Source organism: Gopherus evgoodei, chromosome 9 (assembly GCF_007399415.2).
Source record: "Gopherus evgoodei ecotype Sinaloan lineage chromosome 9, rGopEvg1_v1.p, whole genome shotgun sequence".
Taxonomy (NCBI): Eukaryota; Metazoa; Chordata; order Testudines; family Testudinidae; genus Gopherus; species Gopherus evgoodei.
Window position 1 is genome coordinate 95,619,264 of NC_044330.1, and position 19,690 is coordinate 95,638,953.

The 19,690-nt window shown below is 44.4% G+C and overlaps 1 protein-coding gene across 6 annotated transcripts in view; it reads left to right on the plus strand.

Annotated features, from left to right (window-relative positions):
* SEPTIN6 (septin 6) overlaps positions 1–19,690 on the plus strand; it is a 42,450-nt gene that overhangs the window by 13,325 nt on the left and 9,435 nt on the right. For all 6 annotated transcript variants that reach the window (XM_030575097.1, XM_030575101.1, XM_030575099.1 and 3 more), the window contains exons 3-9: positions 5,366–5,561; positions 6,945–7,131; positions 7,416–7,577; positions 15,952–16,048; positions 16,400–16,568; positions 18,219–18,351; positions 19,416–19,606. In XM_030575097.1, the coding sequence (XP_030430957.1) occupies positions 5,366–5,561; positions 6,945–7,131; positions 7,416–7,577; positions 15,952–16,048; positions 16,400–16,568; positions 18,219–18,351; positions 19,416–19,606 (1,135 nt within the window). The remainder of the gene's footprint in view (positions 1–5,365; positions 5,562–6,944; positions 7,132–7,415; positions 7,578–15,951; positions 16,049–16,399; positions 16,569–18,218; positions 18,352–19,415; positions 19,607–19,690) is intronic.

A 19,690-nucleotide genomic window follows, 5' to 3' on the forward strand; every position in this document is an offset into this window, starting at 1 on the left:
GGCTGGGAAACTTCCCCATGCAGACAAGCCCTAAGGGAACTATTGTTCCCCTCTCCACAGGGAATGGTTTTATCATGCGGAATTGCCTCGGTGAACCCTAATGTAGCCTAATCTCTTTAACAGGTAATGCGTTGTTTAGAGATTGTAGTCTACTTTCCTAGCATACCAGAGTGTGTGTGGAGGGGAAGGGGGTAGAGGAAGCAAAGAAGTGCCTGCTTTTGCTTTAAAAGACTTTTTTTTATGGGAGGGGAAATGCTCACCCCCAGTGACTAGGCTTTTTTTTTCTTTCTGATCACTTGCTGCAGATCAGCACTTGGAAAAGTGGTGTCCTGGCTCTGAAAACCTTTGTTCTGGTGGGACCAGGGAGTGCCACCCTTTGCAGGCTTTGAGTTATCAGATCTAAAAACTCACTAGCCTCTTGGTCTGACAGTGCTTTGGTACTGGTGTGGGATTGAATCTAGCAGCCCCCAGGTCTTGAACTGGTTTATTTTTCAGTCCTTGAAAACACTTTGATTTAAAAGCTAAAATTCATTCACCTTTCATGTGTTTCTCGTGCCTCTTTGTGCCAGGCTTGCCAATTATCGGGGGTATCTGTGCTCCTACTGGGCCTTCTGCTGAAGCTGAATTTGTGAAACAGTGTTTTTTCACTGAAACTACGAGGATGTCGCAGGCCCAGGGCTGTGTGTTGCAGGATCAAGGAGAAGATGGTTTGTTAGGGGAAACTGCTTAAGAAAGCAGAAATATCTGAAATAATTTGCAAAGCAAAATATTGACCGTGACATGGACTAATGACTAATGCTTGAGACTAGGGATTGGTTCTGTGCCTAGTGCTGCCACTCGCTCATTGTGTAATCTTGAGCAAATCAATTCCCCTCCCTGTGCCTCAGTTTACCAATCTGTAAAAAGGGAGAATACACTTGTAAAGCTCTTTGGAAGCCTTTTGTGAAGGTTGCTATGGAAGTGGAAAATATTGTTTTATTGCAATGCAACTGGTCAGTTCAACTGCTTTCCCCTTCTCCCACAAAAAAATAAAAATTCAGCCATGATCGCTGCAGCTGCTAAGTGATGCATGCAGTATATTCAAAGTCATGTTGCTTTTGCTTTTCAGTAGGTGTGCAGGCTGTCAGAGCTTCCTGATACAGCAAATTATAACAATGGCAGGTCACCACTACCTCCCTTTCCTTTCCCTAAACTAATTCCCAGACACGCATTCGGGGTGGGGATGGAGGGACAAAGACTGCTGTAGTATTGCATGATCCTTAGATTTGTCTTCTAGTACTGAACTCTGGGTGTTTGTAATCTTGGCATCAGGCAGCAGCTTCTCCAGTAAGGATCCTCTTAGTATTTTCACACTATAACACTCACAGTAATAAACATCCCTTCATCCTCATCCATCATTTCTGTTTTCTGGAGAAGATTCTAATGCCGTCAGCTGGAATGAGCCCATACTACTTTGTCTCTTGTCCTTTTTACCATACCATCTGTTCCATCTGGACTTCTCTCTCCGTGTAAGAAGCAATTGGCACCATTCACGTCGTCTTGCCAGCTGAAATTTCCCTCCATGCTGGGCAGGAACTCCTGAGAGATCCAGTAATAATCCTTCACTTTATCCCTTGTTCATTTTAAAATAGCTTTGTTCCCTACTTTGTCAGACGTCTTTTAAAAATAGCAAAGTTCCTTAAAAACTGAAAATGATTTGAAAATCTCATGTAATTTTTTACATTAATGCTGACCCCTCGGCTCGTCCTTTGTATTTCTCCCATCTTACACCAAGAAATTCATTTCTCTCTTGTTTATAGTCAGTTGTGCTTTCAGATTCTTAGTGCTGCAGTGTTTGAGTTTTTAAACATGGCAGGGAAGTACTTATTATTTTAAAAACTTAAATCTTCATTTTATTTACACACACACTCACACATACTCAGTCACTCGTGTTTTTGGTTGCAGCATTTCCATTGGTGTTAGTTTTATCTTAAATTTGGGTGAAGTTTTATTTGGTGGGTGTCCATTTTCAATCAAAATACAAAAAATTGTCTTAATTGGGATTTGAAAAGAAAATCTATGGAAACCGATTTAGTCACTTTCACATTTATAAGATTTTGCTTTTACAAAACCTAAATTTGTGTGGATCTAAATTTACTTACATTGTCCCTGCTTAAAGCAATCGATATATGATTTTATGCTGCACCATTAAAGTCAGTGGGAGCTTTCCCATTGACTTTGATGGGTTCAGGATTAGGCGCTGTATTTTTCTTTTGGTTTTTATTACTGAAGACACTGGCTTGGAAACGTGCTTTTTTAAGGGGTCACCTGCTTTTTCTCCCACAGGAAGTCACACTGGCACTGCAGTCCTCTATCTGCTGTGTTGCAACCAGATTATATTGATTTTAGCTGAGTGGTAATTAGCGGGTATGGGCTGTATAGAAGCAAAGTTCTTGTTTTTGTCCAAAAGCTTTTACTGCTAAAGAGTGAGGGAAGGGAGACAGCAAAAAGAGATGATTTAATATCAGAATTATTTCTAAATGGCTTTCCAGGGGCATGGTCAGCTATTTAAGGTTTACCGAATTTTAGACATGACCACTGCTGGTACATGAATGGGGAAATGCATAGTAGGGAAGTGTGAACTAATGGGAACAATGAATGTGTTTCCTTATTTTTAATACGTGTTCACCGGACTCAAGTTCTGTCTAGTTTCTCTACTCTCCTGATACTGAATCGCCTGGTTGAGCATGTTCCCATTGAAGTCAGTGGCAAAATTCCCTTTCATTTCAATGAGAGCAGGATTCAACCCTTGTTTGTTGTACCATGCATGCTTTCTGACTCCGAGATTTCTCAGGGAGGCTGGCATCCATCTGAACGTGCATGCTGCTACTTCACCATTCTTATCCCACCAGTAAACGCAGTACAGCTTGGCAGGAATTGCTGGAAATACCACAGCCTTCGCAAAATCTGTTTAGATTTTCTTTTTTTAAACTACCATCTTCCTGGAATCCTTGAGAAAGTCCTCGTGGGGTCATAACAGGCATCTATTTGTGCTTTCTGCTGTCTTTGCTCTCAGCGGATGTCTTAAAATCCTGATCTGAATTCTGGAAATAGTTGCTGCGCTCAGCCATGCTTCACATATTTGCTCTCTCTTTGGCCCCTTCACTGGGGCTGGGCAAGCAGGTGCCCACAGAGAAAACATTCTACTGCAGCCCGAGTGAAAATCTCCTGCTATGTTTTCACCCCATGTGATCTGGCCTTTTCTTTTGGGTATCCTATTCTGCCCTCAGGCTGATGTGATTGTCAACCAGGCAACTCAGGGAGCAGCCGCACGCTCAGCTGTAGTGCTTTGGTTGCCCGATGCCCTCTTCCTTTAGGGCAAATGGTCTTTGATTTGCGGTACCACAAACTGTGTCAGTGCGTTAATGTAGCATAAAAGATAGTACTAAGAAAAATATGGATGGCTACAACTGGGATGTTGTGTTTTAGCCCATTTTCCTTTTGATTTTTGCACTAATTCTTGTTTAAGGTTAGAGTGTGACCAGCAATCAAATTCATGAGCAATCCTGATACTTATCTTTGCATGTATTGGTAGGGAGGTATGTGAGGGAAGCTGTTGTTACCTCTTTCTCTCTCTCCAGTAATATTTAGACACCCTTTCAATTTTAAAGTTGTAGTGAATTTGGGTGTTAGAACTATAACCCTGGAGATCAAAGGCCACTCTGTCCTCAGAACAGGTAGAGTGTGGTCACAGCAGTGAAGGATTTTCCTGTGCTGCCTTGCTAATATACTAATATATACGAATATATATACTAATATACAGTACTTCAACTGTGTTCTGGAGGAGTCGCCTTCAGAGCTGCAGGCCGTTAGGGGATGGCATACAGAGGTTCTTTAAGGAGGAAAAAACAGATAAGTAACATTAAAGCAAGTCTGGTAACAGGGCTGCAGCACACTTACTTCCAAAAATGTCATGGCTTTTTAAAAGTGAACATGCAGAAATTAGGAAGCATCTCTTTCTCCTGGAGTTAGTTTGGTTTTTGGTTGTGGGGCATGTGTGCGCGTGCCTGCCTCCCTCTCTCATCGGAAATGCCCCAGCAGCAGAACCTCAGCCTGTCAGGCTGAGCAGTGAGTCTTTGCCATGGTGCCACAAAGTGGGCAGGGTCCGTTAAGCTGCTGAAATGTCAGCAGGTGCCAGTTGGCAGGCACAACTTTTCAGCTTTCTTGCCCTAAAATTTAGCCAAGTCACCGGTCCTCAGGAAGAAATAGGCACAGGTTTTAGCATCAACTCTGTCATTTTGCTAACTTTGAAAGCTAACTGCATTGCAAAAATGTAGTCAGAGTTGGAAGTAATGCATATTTTTTTCTCTTTCCTCTAATTTTGGAACACCTGAATTTAGCTTCCAATCTACTGTTGAATAGATGCGAACTATAAGGAATTTGGGAAGATGGAGCAGGGAGGGAAACCAGAAAGCTGTATGCATCTAAAAACCAGTGGGAGTGGGGTGGTAATGGAAGCAGTTTTACCATCAGAAGAGGCTATAGTAGAAGTGTAGGCTACGCTTGGAATTGAATGCATAGATCTTTTGCTAGAATGTGTGGTAGATAAGTTTGGGTTAAACTCTGCAATATAGCCAACCTATGTACTGGGAGTTGTCTGTGCTCTCCAGGTAAGGTAGTGTGCTCAGGTACTGGTAGACTGGATCCAAGTTGCTGTTCAGTATTGTTCCAAGGAGTGTGGAAGCAGGTTTCAAAGTATTATTTTTGTAACTTGTACTGCCACCAGTGTGTTAGGACCCAGGTTCAGCAGGCAAGGTCCCTGGCCAGGCAAGCACCCTGATCCTGCCACTGAATCTGGGTAAATGCATGAGTCTAGGTATGTAGATCATATGTACACTTTAATTCTACAAGGGGTGGGTTTCCATACTTCAATTGTAGATTCTGCAGAGACCTCTACAGGGAAGTGACTAGAGAAGCTGCATGCTGGAGAGGATGCTGCTGTCTGGAGAATATTCTTCCTCTGTTTTGGAAATGAAGTTTCTAATGAGCTCTGTGTTTGACAGTTACAATCTCCTCTATGCTACAGAAGACTTCAGTTCAAGGCACAGTGCCGGGACTTGTGCAGGGTCTGAATGCTGCTTCCCCTGCTTTTTCACCTCCTTCATGTCCAGGTTTTAATGATCTAAATAACACTGTGCAGTCCAGTGGCCAGCGAAAACAGGCCTCACATTGTACCTGACTTTCTGCTCACTGGACAGTTCACTTGGAGCTTGGGTTCTGCTTCCATCTGTTGAAATTTCACCCCGCTAACTTTTCTGACACTGATGGTCTGAACTATCAACTCTGGTAAAATGTTTTACCACTTGTTCTCTCTTTTTTTTTAAAGGGGAAACTGGCCTTGGTAAGTCCACGCTGATGGACACCCTTTTCAATACTAAATTTGAAGGTGAGCCAGCATCTCACTCACAGCCTGGAGTTCAGCTGAAATCCAGTACCTATGACCTTCAGGAGAGCAACGTTGGTCTGAAACTGACCGTTGTGGGCACCGTAGGCTTTGGGGACCAGATCAACAAAGAAGACAGGTAAAGAAAAGGGGACGAGATTTGTTTGTAAGTGGGTGTTTTATTCTCTGACTTAACCAGACAGAGGTTCCCCATCTGCTTCCTAGCCTGGCTCCACCCAGGCTGGTCCAGATGGCTTTGAAATGGAGGTGCTTTCTCACATCTTAGGAATCACATTTTAAAACCCATCTCTGCCCTGCTGCTTGTGGCTGTTCAGAATGGAATGGTGGAGGGTGGGCAGTTGGCCTTCTCAGAAGCCTACAGAATGTCCATGCTGCACGGAGCATTGGCCAAGAAACAGTGCTCATTTACTGCAAGCTGTGTCTACCCGACTCAGTACCCCCCGCTGCATCCCGTCCATTGGATTCCTGAGCTCCACCTGTCTAAAGAGCAGAGAGAGCTGAAGCGTTTCCTCACATGCTGTCTTGTGCTCCAGTGGTGCAAACCACAACTACAGTCCAGTGGCTGCTTGTCTTCGCTGGTTGCTGGCAGTGGTTTTTCAAACAAGGTTATGTGATGTGCCCCTAATTATATGCTCTGTGAGAACTGGTCTGGTCTGTGGCAGCTAGCTTCCCAATGCCCGTAAACAGAGTGGTACAAGTGTACATCCATTCTTAGGATTTAAGAGCACTAGAGCAGTGTGCTGATCATAGAAATAACCTCCTCCTAAATTGTAGCTTTGTACAGAGGCTCTATGGATGGTTTTACTTGGACAGTTTTGTTTTTTTTTAAATAAGCACACCCTTTTCCCCATCTTGACCAGTAAGTGATACTCTCTTTATGTAGTGTGTCCGGCACTCAGTATTCCAAATCGCTTTACAGGGAAACTAAAGGAGAGCATGTTGCGGGAAATGGACTTCTTGCTGTAGGAGGACTGAATGAGTGGTGGTGTTGAAAGCCATCCCAAGAGAGTAGAAGTGCAGTTAAATCCATGGAACTCAAGGCCACATGACAGTAAGGAGACCAAGACCTTAGTGGGATTCCAATAAGGATTAGACATTTATATGAATAAGAATAATATCCATAGTTATGTGAGATAAGGATATAAACCCTCATGCTTCAAGGCATAAGTCGACAGACCACCAAGTGCCATGGATGAGAAAGGAGCTTTCCTGTAGGCAGGTTATTCCATAACCATCCTTTCATGAAGTTTCTTGCACCTTCCTCTGAAACATCTGGTACTGATCTCTGTCAGACAGGGTACTGGACTAAGAGGACCATTTGGTATGGGAGTTCCAGTGTCCTAGCACAATGCAAACTGCTTACAAACGAGCAAGTTTCACAGGAGATTAGGTGCTGCACTGTGGGTTAGTAGCCAGTGGATGACTTTTCTAATAATGGAGCATAATAAATGGACAGTGCTCTGTATTGCAAGGTGTACAGTTCTTTCCCCCCCCCATACAGCTATAAGCCCATCGTTGAGTTCATTGATGCCCAGTTTGAAGCCTACTTGCAAGAGGAACTGAAGATAAAGAGAGTCTTGCACAACTTCCATGACTCCCGTATCCATGCCTGCTTGTACTTCATTGCACCCACAGGCCATTCCCTGAAATCCCTGGACTTGGTAACGATGAAGAAGCTCGACAGTAAGGTAGGGGGCAGATCACCACAATCATCTATTCCTTTTCATCTGGTTTCTCTTCTAAACTATGTGAAACCTCACTAATCTGTCACGGGGCTCCTTGCCACCTCTCCATCCTTCATGCTAGTGCAGATTAGCGGGGTCCCATGTAATATCCTGCAGCATTACTGAGAAGGCTGCATAGTGTACACCTGAATTCTTCATGTGTGCCTAAGATTTGTTGCCAGATGTGGAAATTGCTCCTTTCGTGATTGTGACTGACCAATCCCCTTTTATCCCTGCATTCCTTTCAGGTCAATATCATCCCGATCATTGCCAAATCTGATGCCATCTCCAAGAGTGAGTTGACAAAATTCAAAATTAAAATCACAAGTGAGCTGGTCAGTAATGGGGTGCAGATCTACCAGTTCCCTACAGACGATGAATCGGTGGCTGAGATCAATGGGACGATGAATGTAAGTAACAAAGCTGCTGTGATTCATTCAACACAGGGCTGATTTTGATCTCCACTGTGTTTTATTCCACTCTAAAGAGCAATAAGAAGATATTGCTGCAATTTTATATTTATAGTTCAGTTCAATCCAAAGTGTGTTGAACAGCCAAGTCTGCAGCCAGTCTCTGTGCTGTTCTAATCCACTCGTTCTCACAGTTGTCCCTGGAGTTGCAAGGTAGATACAGCTTGAATTATGAATATTAAAAAAACAAGCAGAATCGTCTCTTCCCTCAAAACATCCTTTAAGGCCAATTTCATACTTCCCTTTAATGTCTTATGTTAGTTTAAAATGTGCTGATACTGCATGTTGTTTTAAGAGATGCACTGTTTTGAAGGTGGGGAAAGGGGTTGGTTTTGTTCTTAAAGTGACAGTTTGGGCCAAATTCATTTGTGGGGGGCGGAATTCCACTGTATCTGTGTAATTTCATCAGGGATCAATTTAGTGTTCGTGTGTTGCCTCCTCTTCCCCCTCCCCTCCTGCCCAGACTCAATAGTCTGGTTGCTCCAGATTCAGAGTGTGATGGACTGAAAGGCTCTCCTATCAATTCTGGCATGGGGGATGTTAAAATCTACCCCTTCGCCCTGCCCCTCTGACTCTAGTCTGCTGTCCCTGCACGCTGCTAACATGGCTGGATTGGTAGATGCTCTCCATAGATGTGGGATCAGGGGCTTTGTTAGCTTCGGGCAGTTGGTTCCCTGAGGGCGGGCGCCTCTGCAGGAATGGAGCGAGGCCTGTGAAGTGTGTCACTGGATGTTAGGGGAAGACCAGAGGGGTCCATCCTCTGTCTTTTCAAAACAGCTCCTCTCTCGAGTTACATAAACTCATCTCAGGCCAGCAGAATCCCATGCTTTATTTACCACCTCTCTGACTGGCCAGTCACAGTTGGAAATAATGTATCCTTTTAGCCTCTTTGCGGCTGTCTTGATGTGTTTATGCTACAGCTGCTGACAAACAAATGGAAGGTCAGGGCAGATGGGTAAGTCTGGCCCTACTACATGAGTGGAGTTCTGGGATACGCTTTATTGAGATCAGTGTTGTCTGTGTTAGACACATTGATGCATTCATACCGCTCTGCTGTTCTCCGCCCTCACCCCATCTCCTGGGTCGTTTGCCCAAGTGGTTGGTACTTTTGTATTCTTGTTTCTTGCAGAGTCATACATTTTTCTGTGTCTTCCTTTTCATGTTGCCACGTCTTTGCACAGCAATAACTCCCCTTGCTGGCTCTGATCGCTCTGTGCTGTGCCTTGATGCTTTCACAACCAGAAGCTCATCTGGCTGGGTGGTTTAACTGCCCTGCAGTGGAAGCGCTTTGATGAAGGTGGATGTTTTTGGCCATAACAAGAAGGCAGAGGGACTGTTGCTGGAACTAACAGTCACAACGGTTCCCCTCCCCAAAAGGGCATATGGCACATTAGCTTTGTCCAAGTAACAGCTCTTTCTCTATGGCTCAGAGATTCTCCTGTGCAGCTCTGGATTTCCAGTGTAAAACAGCATAATGCAGAGAGGGGCCAAACTTTCAAAAATGCAGCCTTACACTGCCTCTCATGGGCACCTCTTGCACCCACAAAACTTGTGTTGGCAGTTTTTGTGCTGGTGGTTGAATTGTGGCTCAGACACGAGAATCCGTGCCACTCTGTCTGAACAGAGGGCAAACTGTCCCTGTAAATACCTTGGCCCTCTTGAAAACTGGCACCCTCATGTTCTCGTCTCCTCACATCTGTCATTTTCTGAAGACTTTTGATGGAAAAGGCATTTTCTCTCCAACGGTATTTGGACAATATCTGGCTTTATATAAGGAGAGCGAGTGAAAAGGAGCCAGCATTGCAAAGGGTTGGAACACAGGACAGGACGTTGGAGAACCCTGGATTGTGGCCCAGGTTCTGACACTGTCTGCTTCATGATGTTGGGTGTGTCACTTAACCTCTGCCTCACTTTCCCATCTGGATAATGTCTATCTGGAAAAATGTGATGGGAAGTGCTAAGAATGCTTTATTAGATAGGTATGCTACCTACTGTGGCTGCTTTCTGTATTTTCTGTTGTGGTTTAATCTTGCCATTTGAATGGTTTTGCTGTTGGATCTCACTCTGTGCATGGATCCTCTTGCTATATTAGATTTGAAATAATGTTGAGAAAAGGTAGACTCTGAGAATCTGCTGATTGACAGAGGAATAACCACCACTTTCTTAGTAATGCTAAGATCCATGGTAAATATCCATCCATCTGTTCCTTGGTCCTTTCCACTTCTCTTGAATGGGAGTTGCCATCACCGATTTTAAATGCACTGTAAATTGCCAGCAGCTGAATGGAGAGAGAGAATATCCTATTTAAATCCTCACATTAAACTGATAGAAATCATAATTTCCAGGTGTATGAGGACTAATGATTGTACAGCAAAGAATCTAAATTTGATTCAGGTCTTTTATCAAACCTGGGGAAGATGCATTCTAATAATCTATTTTATTAATTGCATATAACGAATCTGCTTAGACTTCAGGTGCTGGAGATAACCTGGCAGAGAGATTGAAACCCATAATAATAGTGCATAAGGCAAAAGCAGAGAGATTCTTTACTCTTAGAGCAGAAGAAGATGAGCCCATTTGAAAGACTTTCCTAAAAGAAGGGGTGGCTTCCCATTCCTTTTCTTATTTCTTCTCAGATCTATATACCAAGGGCAGAATTAAGTTTCTCTTAACTATCAGATCATTCATATTTGTGCAAATCAAAACCCTCCTGAACTGGAAGAATCAATTAATTCTTATATTGATGCTGTTGCTGGGATACTTGATTTGATCTGGAGGAATTGACAGAGCTGTTTGCTTGTTTAGTGTATTTTTAAAATGTTTTGTAAAGAGTGCCAGGAGCATGGCATGGACCACTCTGTTATGATAGTTTGTAAAAATCCAAATAAACTAAAATTAGAATAGCGAAGGAAGCTACTTTGCTCTTGAGATTAAAATAACAGATAGCTGATAAAATTGTTCAAACAGATGGTGTTCTGTCTTGTGCGTAGAGCACAGGATTTTGAGCCAGAAGTCTTGGGTTGTATTCCTCCTTCCATTGCACACTTGTTTGGGGACTTTAGAAAAGCTACTTTAGTTTATTCATGTGTAGAATGAGGATAACACTTGTGTACTTCCTAGGGATGTTCTGAGGTTTGATTGTTTGTAAAGTGCTTTGTGTTGCTTCGATGAGAGAGAAGTTCAAAGGATTTTAGTAAGGGTATTTGCATCCAGATGTGGTAGTAGGCAAACTTATAAAGCCTCCGGGTTTGTTATCAGAAGGCAAAGAGCCAAGAAGTTAAATGTAAAGCACTACTCTGATGAGAGAACATTAGATCTGAAAGATCCAGGATATCATAAGAATGTCCTTGTAAAACACATGTGAAGGCTCATTGGATGAATATTACAATCTTTCTGAACTGATTCTTTCCAAGAAGCTTGGTGAAAAGCTGGGAGCCAGCTCTGAGACTTCCCAGGCTCGTAAACTGCTAGCACTGTGCAGTAATTGCAGTTTATAAACCGGGCATTGTGAAACAACAACTGACTGGTGGCTCGAGAGTCTGTGTGTTTCCAGCATAATTGCACAAACTGGCACCCGAAAAGACTTCCTCAAGGCAGTAATATACCTTGAGCATTTGCAGCTTGAGATAACCACACTTCTCACTTGGTCCTTAGCCTGGTGCTACACAGCATGCCGTGGAACTCATAAGAACTATGTGCCAGTGCTGACGTGAATGGCAAGTTTTAAACAGGACTTGGGGAATTAATAGAGGTCAGAGTCATGTCAGAGCAAAAATAATCACCGTAGCCTGCGCTACACCTGTGAAGAACATTTAATTGGCAGACATGTATAGAACTATTGTATTAGCCAAACTGGTCTCCTTCAGTTATCCAAGTCTCTCTAAACTGGATGACTCAGTACTTGAGTTTTCGATCAACTATTGAATTGGAAGCCATGGGTCTAATGCAGCTTCACGCATCCTGTGCCACAGAAGAACAGGAATTCAGACAGAAACTCGGTATGCTGGCGCTCCCAAGCAAGGTTCTCAAAACATCAGCAGACGATTCTAAAAACAGCCAACCCAATTGGTCATCGGAAAATTGAACCTACTTCAGAAAGGGTGACCAACATCCAGCAATGCAATGCCTGGACTGTAAACATGTCCTGTGTGGTGCCCAGCCAGACCTTCCTGATATCTGAATGTCAAGCAAATCAATGGCAAAAACAAAGGGCTGAAAATAGGCCAAGTGAGTGGTGGTTATGAAGATCCTAAAAAGCCAAAAGCACAGGTCCAGGAATTCTTGTGTAGCATCCACCAGGCTGGGAACAACAGAAATGCAAGAAAAAACTCAAGATGAGAGCCAGTAGACAGTCATAATCTAAAATAACTCATGGGTTATTGAAGGAAAAGGGTCAGCAGCAGGAAGCACGTGAACTGTAATTTGTATTATATACACATCCACACTCTCTCTCTCTCTCTCTCATATGCTGAGAAATACAGTAACCAAAAGAATGACACCAAGATGAGAATCCACCTTGTCTTCATGACTAAATTCAGGCCAGCTGTCCAATGGAAGGCTGTCAACTGCTTAGGAGATGATGTCACAGTCTCTGGAAGGAGTATTTTCTAGTCCTGGAAAGACACCTGTAGTCTCTGCACTTTAAGTACAGAATTTTCTTTGACAATTTCTAACAGTTGTACTTCAATGTGGACTGACGATGACCCGTACCACGTCGACGAACACAGCGTAAATGCCTACATAGGCTAAATGTCACATTCTGTTCTTAGTTATGCCACTTACATACCTGCAGCAATATTGTCAAAGTTATTCTTGATTTATGCCAGTGTAACAGAGGGCAGAGTTTGGCTCTTGATCTACCTTGTTAGTCTCTTCTAGTCCAGTTACAATTTTATCTTTTCTTTCAAATTTTTTTTTTTTTTTTTTTTGGAAGCTGTGTTTGGCTCTTCCTACACAGTGCTGTGGGAAACAATTTTCCCATTCATAACCTTGTAGGTGGTAATATCCTGTTTTTCTGGGCAGTTGCTAATATGAATTCATTCCACTTCCATGTGTAGATGTTTCCCTTTTAGGTCTCTGGACTGTGTGTGCAGGGCGGTGTTTGTAATTTTTCTGTCCGAAAAGCCAAATACATTTTAAATGAGGACACAAATGAGTAACTATTTGTTTTCTTTAAATGTACAGCACTGTATTTCCAGCCCTTTATAGTTAGCTGATCTCCAGCAGATGTCTTGATTTCCAGCCGAGAGGCTGGATCCTTCCCTTTGGCCACTTTACTTCCTAAAGCTCTCTGTACCCTCATGCAGAGGGAGTTAAATCTCAACATGATGGGCCCAAGTCTGTGCTAACTTATCCCCAGCCTGTTGGTTTCGGTGGGAGTGCAGAGGTGGCTGTCTGCCCAGAATATCCTCAGGATATTGAATGATTGCATGGTCCATCTCAGCACTCAGCCTTTGTTTTATACAGCACACCTCCACCCCGATATAACACGAATTCTGATATAATGCGGTAAAGCAGCACTCCCGGGGGGCGGGAGGGGCAGTTCACGCTCTGGTGGATCAAAGCAAGTTCAGTGTAACGTGGTTTCACCTATAATGCGGCAAGATTTTTGGCTCCCGAGGACAGTGTTATATCAGGGTAGAGGTGTATATTCATGTCTTCACTATTCTGACTTTCAGGATGAGATCAGTATGGCCCAGGAGAAGGCTGCGAGGCTCATCTTAGTCTATTGTGGATGCTCACAGGCAGTTTCATAGTGTTTGTGTGTTTGTTAGTTTAGTTAGCCTGGTTTAAACCTGAGGGTTGTAGTTCCTATGTCGCTGACACGCGCTGGTGGAAAATAGCTTCTAATCCTTTGTTTGAAGCTCACAGCATTAAAATGACTAGGAACTCAATCCTGCTCCACTCAAGTCAACAGGCAAACTCCCATGGCAGGATCAGTCGCTAACCTGCTAGCTGTTCTTCGTGCACCACTGTGCCTACCCCACCTTTCCTGGGGATCCTCGAGGTGCAGAGATTCCCTCCCTCCCCCTTCTTACCTGCTCACTTTCAAAACCCTGCGTCACGTCTGACCATCCATCAGGTTGACTGGGGCTGACGCTGGCTCTGGTGCTCCCTCCCCTGCTCCCCCACGATGCTCGTCTGCTCGAGGACTGAGGGGCAGATCTCTGGTCTCAGGCTCTGTGTGTCAGTGAGTGGGACAGCCAGCCCTGTCAACTTAAAACTAAATCTCTCCACATTCCCCTGTCTTGACTCTTGTCACTAATCCAACAAATTTTCAACCTACTTGTGAGCTTAAATCCTTATTCTTTATTCCTGTGAGCAAAGCCAAGGTCATTGATCTTACTGGTGTAATTGGTATCCCAAGGCTACATTAATTACTCAGAATTCAGTGCAGCTTAGTGGCACTTACTAGCAAATGTCACTGCATGCTATCCAGCATGTGAGGCTGGGGAGGGGGCAGAGGAGCTGGCTGCTTATTTTAAACGATGAAATCCAGAGTGTGATTTGTTCTCTGCTGTGCAGAATGCGCTATAATCCTCTATCCACCCCCCTGTCCATCCACCCTTCAGATCTAGTTTGTCACACAGCAGACAGAATGATGTATTAAGAGAGCAGCATTTTTAGTTCGGCTGCAGAAATTTTTCTGGATGGTTTTAGAGAGAGGGCTGGAGTGTACCAACAAGCCGCTGACTCTTAATGTTTATAGAGCTCTTTACGTTTTTCAACCTTTCATCCGCACGGTGACCCTTTGAGGTTGCGAAGTTTGGTCCCTATTTTACAATGGGAAGCTGAGACTGAGAGGCTATGTGGCTTGTGCAGGGTCACCGAAGGAATTGGTAGCAGAGCTGGGGATAGACCCTGGAAGTGCCTGGCTTTGAACCCTACGCTCAGTCTACTAGGCCATGCTGTGTTCTATTACTTGGGGGATTCCAGTATCCCAGAATGAAAAGATGGGTGAAATACTCAGATCTCTCAGGCTTAGGGTGGAAAACAGCCTCCATTAACCTTTTTGGACACCTGCGCAGTGAGGGAAAAATCATGCTCCAAAGCCTGAAAACCGGGACAGCAAAGACAAATGGCCATGTGGGGAGGATCGCTCTGAAGTTTGCAAGATGTGCAAATGCAGGGGAAAATGTGCATTCTTTGAAGGATTAGCAGGCAAGCTGGATGCCATTTAGGATTGCTTTAGCTGGATTAATCCCTGTCTTTTTCCAAGCCAAGTCCCAGAGTCCATGTGCTTATAGGAGAATTGAGTTAATACATTCCAGCTAATCAGAGCGCACTTGGATTCTCCCACCTTTGTGCTATTCCAAAATGTGTCTCCTTGGTTGTCCCCCTAACTTGACCTGGGAATCTCTCCTTCCCTCTAGTGTGGAATGAGTCAGTTGCTGCCATTGAGTTCATGAGGTGTGTTTATGAAGCAGCCGGTGGCTGAGTGAACAGATCAAAAGCTGTTAGAGAATCTAGTTTGATCAAAAAGCTCTCGTGCGAGACTGGGGCGCTCTGAGGATTGGTGATGGGCAGAGCCTTTTATTTCTAGGTTGCAGGTTCAAATGCCATGCAGGCCACGATAACTGCAGGTAGTTGCCATCTTGCTGGTTTTATGTCAGCTCCCAATAGCTATTTGCTGACATCGAGACAAACCACCACAACTGGCATCTTGGCTGGCAGGCTTGGTGCAGAGGCCGAGGTACGAATGGGAATGGAGACTAACATACCCCCATAGACATGAGAGTCCCTTCTTGTCAGGACTGAGACGTGTCAGCAGGGAAGGCTGCTTCTGTTCTATGACTAATGGGTGCCACAGAACAGCCTCCAGGACTTTTAAGATGGTCACATTCATGAGTACTGAGTTGGCTCTCTCATGTCACGCGAGTGTCTTAAAGAGGGGAAACGTATGAGAGCTGAAAAAAGCAAAGGAGGCTCCGAGAGGTCTCTTGCTGCTTCCACACCCCCGCAGCAATAACGCCTCAGGCAGAGCAAGCCTGTTAGGACAAAAGCAGAGTTGGTCACAATGCAGCTAGTTTAGCTCGCGTGAGACTTGGGGAGTGTATGTCTGGCAGGAGGAGCCAAGTAGTGAGTAAAGAGCCGTAACATTAGCAACAGAGGTCCCAAAAGCCCTTCTTTGTCTTGGCCTGGGGCCACTGCCCCACCCCACTTTAGTGACGGGGCTTATGGGGTGGAAGGGAGACTGAAATGGTGTCTTGGGGCCTGTGTTCAACAACGTCTCACTTGGTAGCTGTGGGTAATTCCGACTGTTTAAGTAGCCATAGTACAAGGTGACTAATACAGACCTGTTGAAATGTTTCAGGCCCACCTGCCGTTCGCAGTGATTGGCAGCACAGAGGAGCTGAAAATAGGAAACAAAATGATGAAAGCCCGTCAGTATCCATGGGGCACGGTGCAGGGTGAGTGCTGCTCGCTGGTGTTTCCTGCGTGTGCTGGGACCATTCTCCCCAGAGTCAGTGTGATCTCGTAGGTGGAAGCACGACTGAGTCCCTGTCAGTCCCCTGATATAGCTCTGCTGCTGACTTTGGGCATCTCTGTGCCTTAGTTTCCTGTTAGGCATTCCAGTCCATATCTTTCATTGTTATAGCTGTGTGGGGCTCCTCTTAAGAGAAGGTACTTTCAGTGCCAGAAAGGGTTATTGAAGTCCCTTCATGGGGTTGTGTAAGGCTGAGGGGTATATGGAGAAGACCTGTGTGTGTGTGTCTCTCTCTCTCTCTCTCTGTGTAACTCCTTCTCACAACTTTGTGCAGTTGAGAATGAAGCTCACTGTGACTTTGTGAAGCTGAGAGAGATGCTGATCCGCGTGAACATGGAGGATCTTCGTGAGCAGACCCACACACGCCACTACGAGCTGTACCGGCGATGCAAACTGGAGGAAATGGGGTTTAAAGACACTGACCCAGACAGCAAACCATTCAGGTACAATCCCTGGAGCACTGGTTGTAGGAGAGAAAGGAGCTGGAGAGAGAGACGGTGGGCCCTGGCAGGAGGCTGGCTACTGTATAACACCGTGTTAGTGCTCTGTGACCTGGTTCTGCAGAAAACTGCAACCTCCTGAAGTGTTTGATCTTTGGAATCTTCACTGGGCTCTGTGGAGCCCGGCTGATTTCCCCTCCCTCCTGGTCTGTAATGAGTGGGAGAGCAACCACCACAGCTAGTTAACCCCTCAGTATGGGCCCAGATGAGAGAAAAGTGGGGGAAGTAAACAAATGAAGGGAGGATGCAGATGGGGTGTGAGTGACATGAGGGGAGGGGGTTGGGGAGGAGAATGCTAGACATTAGAGAGCACTAAGGGAAATAATCTATTTATGAAACTGAGGAGTCTTTTGCCCCATGGGAGCCCCTGCTCGGCATGATGTGGTGGTTTCCCTTTGAACAAATGTCCATCTGGAAACCCTTTGGTTGATTGATTTGCCAGTTTGCTCGAACCAGTGTCCAGAGATGGTCTCTGCTGTTCTTTCCACCCAGTCATGGCTAAGCTAGACCTCTCCTGCAGGAACAGCAAAGACCTGGGGAGAGGCTAGAACAGAGGTTGGCAACCTTTCAGCAGTGATATGCCGAGTCTTCATGTATTCACTCTAATTTAAGGTTTTGCGTGCCAGTCATACATTTTAATGTTTTTAGAAGGTCTCTTTCTATAAGTCTATAATATATAACTAAACTATTGTTGTATGTAAAGTGTGAGTGCCACTGAAAATCAGTTTGCATGCTGCCTTCGGCACACGTGCCACAGGTTGCCTATCCCTGGACTAGAACAATAAGGTGGTGGTCCATGGAGGTAGAGGGCTAGCCAACTGCTGCATCAGAGAGGATCACTGTGGCTTGTTAATTAAACCATGAGGCTGGAAAGTCCATCCATTCAAGCCCTTTTAATATATGGCAGTAGTATGATAATGCACAGAGCTAATGATGACATGGAAGGAAAGGCTCTTGGAGACATATGGATTAGCAAGCAGCGTATGAAGTATTTGATGGTGAAGATCTGAGCCAAACCCAATTGAAAGTTTTCCATTGACCTCCAAGGGCTATGGAGGTGGACCTGAAATGGAGAAGTGGGAGAAGGAAAATAGGACTGGGTGAGGAGGAAGGTGGGGCAGGGATAGGGGGAAAAGCAGCACAAGAAAAAAGTGCTTGATTTATAATGGGGATGTAAGAATCTCATAGAATTGGAATGTTTGAAGCACTCTATCTTCTCTGAAGCAAAGTCAGTGCTCCTGCTCCCAGCAGGAGGCCTGAGGAGCATGTGGTACTGGGGCATTCATTGGGAGATGACTGGCTGTTCTTTAACAGTCACTCAAATTGCAAAATGAGGCAGACCTAATCCGCCGAATGTGGATCTGGAGTCAAACTTCCCCAGAGTCCTGCAAGTATTGGGATGTGGGTTTTGAGTTGGCCCCTTCTCTTTGAGATGATTGATGACATTAGAGCAGCATGGTCAAATTCTACACTGTCATATGCATTCAGCACAACCATCACCCTCATGGATTTTAATGGAGATGCACAAAATGAGAGCAGAATTTAGACGACTGATTATTACTGGGGCTTTTTTTGTTTTTTTTTCCTCCTTAGCTTACAAGAGACTTATGAGGCCAAGAGGAATGAGTTTCTGGGGGAACTGCAGAAAAAGGAAGAGGAGATGAGGCAAATGTTTGTCCAGAGAGTCAAGGAGAAAGAAGCTGAACTTAAAGAGGCCGAAAAAGAGGTAAAGGGAGCTCTGTCTGACTCCAATCTCATCCACTGTTGGGAGCATTAAATTTACCTCAACAAAATTGGTGCTGAAATTGCCATTATGTGAAGAGAACATGACCTCACTTCATGGTGACTCTCAGTAAAGAGAGAAGGGTCCAGATTTGGCTCAGGAATGGAATGTGTTATGTCTGTTTTATGGGGGAAGAAATCAGGTTGTTATATTTGCATGCCATAGGAAAAATGCAACATTCTTCCATTGTGATGGCTACCAGACAATATCACAGCACCATAAATAAGTGCACCACTTTCACTGTGCTGTGTCTGTCCTAGGGAGAACTTGGACCCTTGAGTTCAGTTGTGATCACTGGTCCGTTCTCCCATTTGCTTTACTGAACTGCCCTCCACACTGCGTGAGTGTGTGCCAAGATGCAAAGAGTGAAACTGAAGCCGTGAAAGAAGCTGAATCCTCAGTCTGTTTTCTCCATGTGCAGGGAATTTAAATACACAATTCCCTGAGCATCATAAGGGGACTGAATGCTGTAGTGTGGTGGCTTGTGAGAATATAGTTTATGGCATGAATTAGCTGTAATCCATTTCTAGCTGTTAAAGCCTCTAATTAGTGAATTAGGTACTTAAGACGAATTTAAGAAATAACTAAGAGATCCCATTAGAAAGTAAAATAAATGGATTAAAATAAATTAAAAAACAAAAGGTGACAGCTACTTTTTGTAACTAAACAGTGCCTACCGCTTATCCCATCCCATCCATACCTTTCTCAGTGACATATTAATAAAATATTGTCTAGACTGTAAACATTTTGGGATAAGGACTGTTTACCACTCTGTTTGTGTAGCAGAATGGGAGCCGTAGGCATTACTGTAATAAGCATGTGATTTCCATGGGCTGTATAACATGTTGTTGTGAACCTGTGATGACAGTCTCATAGGATCCTAATCAGTTCCCGCAGGAAGAGTCAGATGAAGGAAGAATCAATACAGTACTTCCGTGTTCTCTGGAATAGAATGGTTGCTAATGCCTTGTTCTCCTTTGATGATCTTCCCCTTTTCCTCACTCTAGCTGCATGAAAAGTTTGATCGTCTCAAGAAGCTGCATCAGGATGAAAAAAAGAAGCTGGAGGACAAGAAGAAATCTCTGGACGATGAAGTCAACGCGTTTAAACAGAGGAAGACGGCAGCTGAATTGCTCCAGTCTCAGGCCCAGCAGGCTGGAGGATCACAGACTCTTAAAAGGGAAAAGGAGAGAAAAAAGTAAGTGGCTAACCTGGTGTTTGCTTCTTGGTAATGATTTTCCTTTATTAGTTTCTAGAGGTGAACTGGGTTCTCTTCATTTAA